This window comes from Rhyacophila brunnea, unplaced genomic scaffold, assembly GCF_057557595.1.
Source record: "Rhyacophila brunnea isolate RB1 unplaced genomic scaffold, BYU_Rbru_1.0 scaffold_20, whole genome shotgun sequence".
NCBI lineage: Eukaryota > Metazoa > Arthropoda > Insecta > Trichoptera > Rhyacophilidae > Rhyacophila > Rhyacophila brunnea.
The window spans coordinates 12,734,716-12,743,543 of NW_028232860.1; the positions used below are offsets into that span (position 1 = coordinate 12,734,716).

At 38.2% G+C, this 8,828-nt stretch overlaps 1 protein-coding gene across 1 annotated transcript; it reads right to left on the reverse strand.

The window, feature by feature from the left end:
• On the reverse strand, window positions 1–7,471 carry LOC147071211 (zinc carboxypeptidase-like). The gene is made up of 5 exons (XM_085948205.1): window positions 7,133–7,471; window positions 3,789–3,873; window positions 2,995–3,200; window positions 960–1,044; window positions 1–203 (listed from the first exon to the last, which is right to left on the reverse strand). Exons 1-5 carry the CDS (start codon window positions 7,469–7,471, stop codon window positions 1–3), a joined length of 918 nt encoding a protein of 305 aa, XP_085804331.1.
• Window positions 7,472–8,828: the final 1,357 nt, after the last annotated feature.

Genomic DNA, 8,828 nt, shown 5'->3' on the forward strand with positions numbered 1-8,828 from the left:
TCAGTCGAGATTGAAGTAGTCCATCTTTGCTGCTTCTTGAAACATGGCAATCATTGAATCAACGACTTCTTCACAGTTGGGGATAATCTGCTCTGTTGGCAGGACAAATCCGTCCTTCCCGGTATCGCGGAATTCGTATGTGAACACAATTGGGACTTTAAAAGTTGCTTTGACCCAGTCCGCGCTGGTACCGGATGCCGGGTCTGAAAAATATATATTTTAATAACTAATTAGGTAAGCAATTAGGTTCTCAAAGAAGTAACTGAGCTACTGCATATTATGTTAATCTTTGGTGGGACTCATTCATGTTGACGAAGTGTGTAAAAAATAAATCACTAGACAATGCTATGCCTTGGTGTTTAGTTTGCTAGAGTCATGCCATAAAACTTTATTATTTCATATAAATAAATACAGTTGAAAGTAACAGAATATTTTAACCCCACTTGCATTTCTATATGGGCCAATTCCCTAACTATGTTAATTAGTTTTTAATGATTACAGATTTTTGTCAGATATCTACAATCTTTTCAGGAAATAATATAAGTACACATTTTTTTCAGGTATTTTGTATAGCCGGATACTCATTAGCGAGCCGTACCCGTTGTTCAAAATACTGTAACCAACTCTAAATGCGGAATAATTATTTGGCATCCATACTGGTTACTGTATCAGCTGCAACGGTCACAGTTACAGTTCGCTAATGAGTATTAATATGCGTATTAGTAAGTAATTAAATTTAGCAAAAAATAGCCAAAAAAAGATTAAATTAGCACTTAAAAACGAACCTAAAGAACATGAGTGAAACATCTAAGCACGGTAGTTAGTGAAATTGCTTAAATGTTCTACATGGAACAAAGAGATAAATTGTATTTTAGGTTATAGTCGCTATGACAATATCATTGGTACTCATAATCTATTGGTTACTATGTCGTTAGTGAATTCGATATGTAAATACTTACACAGAGTATCATGCCATGTCCCAAGTTTGTATTGGGTTCCATATCTCTCAGAAAGAGCATTTATAGCAGCTTTCCCAATTTGAAACTGTGAAAAAGAATTATAACTATTACAATTTATTACACAAGATTTTTCCGAACGAAGGTACACGAGAGTCGTGTTTGAGTACCTATAGGAAAATCAAAAAAAAATTGGAGGGTTGAACAGTTAAAGTTATGTAGGTGTTATCCTTCTGACGATGGAGAGGTCACCACTGTACTGTTCGGTGTCCCACTCGGGGTCACCACTGTACCTTGCTGAACTTGCCGGTAGAAGATTGCGGCAGAGATCACCACTGTAGTGTTCGACGTGTAGGTTATTATTCGTAATTTATACAGTCGAAAGTAATACCTAAACATTATATTCTAGTATATAATTATATTGAACAAGTCAGCGGTTTAAATACGAGTAGCTGTGAATTTTATTTATTATTACAGTCATACTATAATATGATACTATGGGAAAGGATATAAGACTAATTTTCCATTGCAAAATTGCCAATCAATCTGCTGACACAGGTAAACAGTTGTTTACCGGTATATGAGTCGCTGGGAATTTATTGTTGCGGTCGAATAATTTGATACATTAAAAATAGATATTTGATCAATAATATACTGACAGCTACAGTGCTTAAAAAATAATAAACGAGCTACGTAATGCATCAAATGTTGTAAAATTTATAAAAAAAAAAACCTCCATTGGGCAAGGAGCTTTAAAAGTATGGCTGATATTATATTATCATCATCGAAAGCTTTCCAAAGAAGAGGCGACATAGCTGGGAGTAATGGAAAAAGATTCACATCTGAACTCTTCTCGACTGCAACACGTCGAATATGTCAATGTGATTTTTTTGGTGTTTACAAAACACATGTACTCGTATAGACCTCCACACACTGCTGGAATGCAACAGTTTAGTTTGAAAAGAAAATGCTGTTGTCCACAGAACAGACTGAGTTTCCTGCTGTTGTCACATGCAACAAATTTTACCCAACATGCAGTGCAGGTCACACTTCGTCATTAATTTTGGGTGGGTTACTGTCCCGGTATGGCCTCGCCTATTCACGGAAAAAAGTTGCAATGTTGTGCCCAGTTTTGATTTATGACTATATCCCAGACGATACGGTTTTCAATGTCAGACGGGGCTTAGGTATAGACTCTTGCTTTGTCTAATTGACAATCAAATTGTGGATCAATATTAGCCAATGTCATCGATATTTAAGTTATTGTGAATGTATATTCCGAGTTTCTATTCAACCATCTATTGATAAAATTTAAAGATAAATCACATATCAAATTTATATAATAAGGCAAAAATACACATGACTAAAGACTTCACATGAGCGTCCCGGGTGATTTGTATTTGTTTGCGACAGGGCGCCACAGTAGCGGGGAAGATGGTCAAGTTTTGAGAATATCTTCTTAAATCCAAAATGTGCAGTATCTTGCGACAAGCGAGAACGTCTTTTCGCATGAAGACTAGATCTTAAGGCTATACTTCAGCTGGGGCACGGTCTAAAACGATCGTGACTACGCGACGCGAAGATTGTGCAAACGACGTGTGCAGAACAAAACATAATTTGTCATAAAAATTCAACATGCGTCCATTTAATATTATATTTTTTGGTCTATTAGTAATAATAATATATTCATTGACACGTTTTCTTTTTCAAGTAGGGCAACGTTTTTTAGTCATCTTTACACGATTTAAGAATTAATTCCTCCGTCGCCATCACAAAACAAATTTACGTGTTCACAGCTCGACTTTCGCTCTCCGATTGCCAGCGAGTCCAAAATTTCGTCGCACCTATAGTTGAAAATTATTTTCAGTTTCACTGAAGTATGCTCTTAATAGAAAATTCCTTAGTCAAAATGGTATTAAATACATTCTTATAAATGCACTACTTTCATAATAAGTTTTTTTGTATTTTTTTCATGAAACATTTTTACTTTTCAAACAATTATGACATAAAAATATATTTTTAATTAATTGATACTGACCACATCATCATAGTTGTCCAAATGTTCAGAAGTAAGCCCATATGGTATGAGAAGAAGTTGACCGTAAGAATGGAAAGACAAGTAGACGTCAATTTTATTTCCAAGTTTTGCAATGAACTCAGCTAAGCTCTTCGTCTCGACTTCTGAGAAAGGTTTGTATCCTCCATAATTTAAGGAGCATGGATGTTTGGTGGATCCCAATGGATCTGATTAGAAAACAATTTTATTAAGTACTTAATTCGTTTCTTATATCTTTTTATCTAAATAATTATTTGGCTCTACAATCCGAAGCGGATCTTGGCCACCTCAAATGTTTTGATACAGATTTATGTTTTACAAGAAATCAATGTTAAACCTTTACTTGACTTATTATGTCAATGCTCTGGGTACAAACGCTCGGCAATCGCGGACTCAAATATTTTTTTTCTCGCGTTACGGTCAATGTATATCGTTAGCGGACCATAATCAATTCCTTCAAGGTCGTGCAATTTAACTCCTTTGAATTATTTCCTGTGCAGCTTCGTATGCTGATAAACCAGCAACAATTTTATTGACACCGTTCAAGCCAACATTGTTCGTGTTATTCATGATATAAGACCAGCAGTGCTCGCCAGAACGCGCTTCGCTAAGAACAGCCGCGGTGGCCATATGCCCGAAATTATTTTCAAATAATAATGCCATGCATTAAATAATGAATTATTTAAAGTTAAATTTAATGCTTCATTTTTTACGATTTCAAATTATTTCATACTTTAAAAAAACTCCCTTATATTTTGATATAATATCAAATTTACCTCCCCAGCGATAGTTCCAGTTCCTGTTGGCGTCGACTCCTCTGCAGGAACCATAATAAGATCTTGTTTTACGCCAAAATCTTTCCTGCAAAATAAATACTTACCTACATTAAAAGTTATACTACATTTTTTATGTCCATATTAGTCGTTTTTGCGACAAGGTTTTCAGTATTTTTACACAAATTGTGATGATGTCTAAAAATGATAAACAACGTATATATTTTAATACTATTATTCATTTTAATCAAGTATTCTTAGTAAAAATATTTCAATACATTCATTTTGTATTAATTATTAATCTATTGGAGTACCTAACGCTAAAGTATGTAATTCATATTATAGTCTGTCTGTTCGACCACTCATCAATAGTAAATAAGTAAATTGCTCCTCAATTCAGGAAGTGTTCAGATATTAGCATTATGCGTTTTCTAATATTGATACAAAATACGTTCCAGGTTGACATCGTCAGAGACACAGATTTGTCTCTCCAGCATAACAAACTTAACCCCTTAGACAGTCATGCACAACATTTTCTTTTCAAGTGTTGTTGACTGCATCCACGGACTAGAACATACGTTAAAGTGCCCACCACCACTCGTCATATATGCACAGTCGTGGATATGCACGGCCGCTTTCCATGACGCTTTAAACGAGTCTGAAAGAAGTGATTTTAAGTGCTCATTCCGTCCCAAGACTGAGCCGCATGGAACTGATGCTACAACCATGCACCGTGGTGCTTAAAAAAGAAAGTAAAGGAAGAAATTCTTTTTGTTTTTGGACTGGCTCTGCTGTTCGCTGACATCAAGCGCCCTGTGTACCCGCATACTGAGTGTCTCGAATTGAAATGGGTGAGTCTACAGAGGATTCGGGACTATCCCGCTCCCCATACGATGCTGCAAATTTCTCGAATGCCGCAAAGTTGGCCTCGGTTGCTATCAGATCTCCATGTTCAATTGGGCCCGTATGAGGACGGATCCTGGCAAACAGCTCCGCTTGATTGAGTTCCATAAGCAGGCAATCCCAGAGGATGTGTTCAACATCTTGGTGGTCATGCCCGCAGGTACAACCCGGCCCATCTACTATCAAGCCAAACTCGTGGAGTTTGGCGGCGAAGTTGCCATGGCCGGTGAAGAACTGGCTAATTCAGTGTGAAGGTTGGAGTCTTCTAGTTTGGTGCCTGCAGAATACGTCTGGAAAAAATGATAAGTGTGCCACCCCTTGGGGGAGGCGGTCTATCTCGCCTGCCATGCCGCAAATGCGGTCTTGTACACAATGTCGCTTACAGTCTTCCTGTAAGGAACGTCCTCGGATCTCTGCGGTGGTGTCAGATGGACACCGGCGAGTGTTGTGTTGATCCCTCTCAAGAGGAGGGTGATCGATCCTCTGACTTGGACATGCAGATCGAGGGGTAGCACCCCCGCGAGTACGGCAAGCGCGTCAGTAGAAGTTGTGCGGTAGGCTTTGGTAAGCGAGATCAGCGCAAGTCGCTGCCCGCTTAGTAGTGCGCGTCTCACGTGAGCTAAGGAGTTTACTCGGAAATGCCAAATGCTGGAAGCGGAACCGGCAATTCCCATGAAAATTGCGCCGTGCAACCTTAAGGGCTTTAGGCTTAAGCCCCCAATTGCTGCCCGCCATTCGGGCCATTCTCTGATAGGCCGAATTGGCCTTAGAGACGGCCGTCTTGGCGTGGTGAACGAAAGACAGCTTGTCATCAAGAATTACTCCCAGATACGTAAAATTTCGGAAAAACGCACTGAGGTCTGGCCAAAACAATCCGTGAGTGGCCGTCGAGTTATGTTGACCCGAGAACTACCCCTGAGAAGGACATCTTCCGTTTTGCTCGGGGCAAAGGTCAGCTTGTTCAGCAACCCCCAATTTAGGATTTTGCCTAAGGCATTCGTGGCTGCACGCTCAAGTGCCGGTCGGCCCGTCGCCCCAACAAGCAGGAGCAAATCGTCGGCGTACGTATCGACCGTACAGCCCGGAGGCAGTGGCAGGGACAGAACGTCGTCAAACAGTATGTTCCACAAAAGAGGACCCAGGACGGAGCCCTGGGGAGACTCCATGGTGGTCTTCCTGTGAATCAGGCTGGGGCCGGAGTCGTACGTTATCTCCTTATTGCTGAAGTAGCTTTGAACCAACGCAAAGAGGTCCCCGGGGATCTGTCTCAGCCGAAGATTTTCCAGAGCCAAGGGCCACCACGCAGTATCAAACGCGCCCGCGATGTCGATAAACATCCTAGCAACGAGGTCCTTGCCAGAGCTCTCCACAGAATCGATCACAAAGTGAATCGCATCCTCAGTGGACTTTCCGGGTCTAAACCCAAATTGTCTTTGCGAGATTGGACAGTTTTCCGATAGGTGGGACTCAACCCTGCTGTTTATTAATCTTTCGACTATGAAATGTCGTTAGCCTTTGATGGTTGATATCACCAGGCAAGTAAAAAATTCCGCGGTTCATGTCAGAAAGTCAACTACACGCAGCATTAAGATCGTCGAATACTGGTAATACTAGTACAGTTCTAAAGAAATTGTATACTGTCACCAGATGAAGACATTAAATTACCCCTTCAGTTTTAAAAAGTCATATCAGTAAAGATACATGTTTGTGTCGAAGCATGTCTTCCAAGAACTCGGAAACGCGACGGGTTTTTCTTTTTGCTATATGAATCCTTCTTTTTGTCACCAAATACATGGGATTTTTAAGTTAATTTTAGTTGGACAAATTCCTTATTGTGGTCGAAACACCTTAATAATTAAACACAGTTATTGCCATGTGAACTTGTAAACTATAATCGTTAATGTCTCAATAAAGTGGAATATGGAATTTCTGTTTGTAATCTGACTATGTTTTTATTTCTACAAAGCCGAGTATCTCATGTTCCATTAATACTACTTTTTCGAAGAGTTTCGGAGAGGCTTAGTTAATAGTATATACTAATTTAGTACTTACTGTTATAAGTGTGTACTCAAAACCATCAGGGTTTGTAATTGGTACAATATACCAGTCAAAGCTTTCAGCAATCTGTCTAAAAGCTGGATCAGTACTAGTCAAAAGCTCGTTAATGAGGTAAGTCACAGTGGCCGATGAAATCCATTACCTCCTTCATTGAACACTTTAGTGCCGAGGTCAAGTGACAATTATTGCCATGTGTAGCCTTGGTAAATATGTAAACCATGATAATTATGAATGTCTCAATACAGTGGGCCATGGACTGATAATATTATAATCTGTCAATATTTTTATTTTTACAAGAGTCCAGTCTCTCGTGTTCTATTAATACTACTTTTTCGAAGTGTTTTGGTGAAGCTGAGTTAATAATAGAATATAAATTTACTACTTACTGTTGAATGAGTGTACTCAAAACCATCAGGGTTTGTAATCGGTACAATATACCAGTCAAAACTCTCAGCAATTTGTCGAAAAGCTTGATCAGTACTGGTCAAAAGCTCGTTAATGAGATAAGTCACAGTGGCAGATGAAATCCATTCGCGGGCATGGATACCCCCTTCAATGAACACCACGCGTTTTCCAGGCTTGAAGGAAATCTTCACGCCTTTGATTTCACGCCTTTCGTACGTCACTCCTGCTTTCACGACGGTTACTATCCTTGGGAACGAAAGTGCGAGACTGTCCATCCAATTGTAAATTTCTCTGAGCTGGTAATAGTTCGTCCAAGTCATTCCAGAGCGGCCTAAGCCATTAGAGACTATTTCCTGGGAGATACGCCTTAAAAGATAAAAATATAAAAGCTCCCGTTACGAAAAGAGACTGACTATATCACTAGTATTAAGCATCATCGTCATAGATCTGGGTTGGTTTTATAAATGACATAATCTTTTTTCATACTATTTTTTAGCCTTTTTTAAATTTCTATCTAGATGTTATTTTAGGTTTTCATCTAAGGAAGTAGATTGATGTAAGTTTTAGATATTTTATGAACAGTATTAATAATATAAGTTCGTTGGAAGAACACTGTATGAGGAAAAAAATATTAATCCCCCCCCCTCCAAGGAATTGTATATACCGGGGGGTTCATAGAAAATTTGAATGAAGTGAATTTCATAATAAAATATTTGTAAATATCACGCCAATGATAGCCGAGCGATTACAATGTCGTTTTATAATGTCAAAGGTCCCGGGCTCAGATTCCAAATCTAGAAAAACTCGTATATTGTATTTAAATGTTGTGTTTAGACCGATGGTATGGACCTAATAGATAGAGCAAGTGGCTAACATCCATTTATCGTCAATTTTTTTTAACGAAAATTGAAGGAGTGCAGTGCATTACTATAAGAAGCCGACAATAAGGATATAAGTATCAACAAAAATGTTATTAATACTATGTTGTTTGATACCAATTGATAATATCTGATAATAAATTTAATATAGTTATAATAATTATAGAAACAAGTACTTTACAATATGTAATAAGTTTATTATTTATAATTCGGAACTATTGTTATATACTAGTTAGATATATGGAAAAACCAAACTTACTCTTGTACATTTTCAATCATCACTTCTGGGTTGATATTCGTCGTGTTCATCAAACTCTTGAAATAGTTCTGATATTTAGGAGAGACCATGACATCTACAGGAAGATCGCCGTTATTGGGCCCAGACCAGAAGTCTAATTTATTATTTTCACTCTCCAGTTTCATGAGATAGTCTGTCTGCTCTTGATTGGTCGGTTTCATGCGGTAGACTTTGTAGCCTTCGAAGGATTGGACATCGGCGCTGCCAGCCGAGCAACACGCGCCGACCAGGAGAAATGCCGCGAGGATATTCATCGTCTGAAATATAACTAATCGAAAGATAATATTATTATTACCTCGACTCTGTATCATTCAAATTTATTGCCCGCACATTTATGTACTGAAATATGACTATATTCTAAAACATTAGAGCGAGAGGTTTAAAAGAATACTATTTTATGTAATAAAAATACTTTATGCAGTCATGAAATGTTTAAAATAAATATAAAGGATAATAAGGCTTCAAAATTATATAAATAGATTATCTACAACGTTTAAGGAA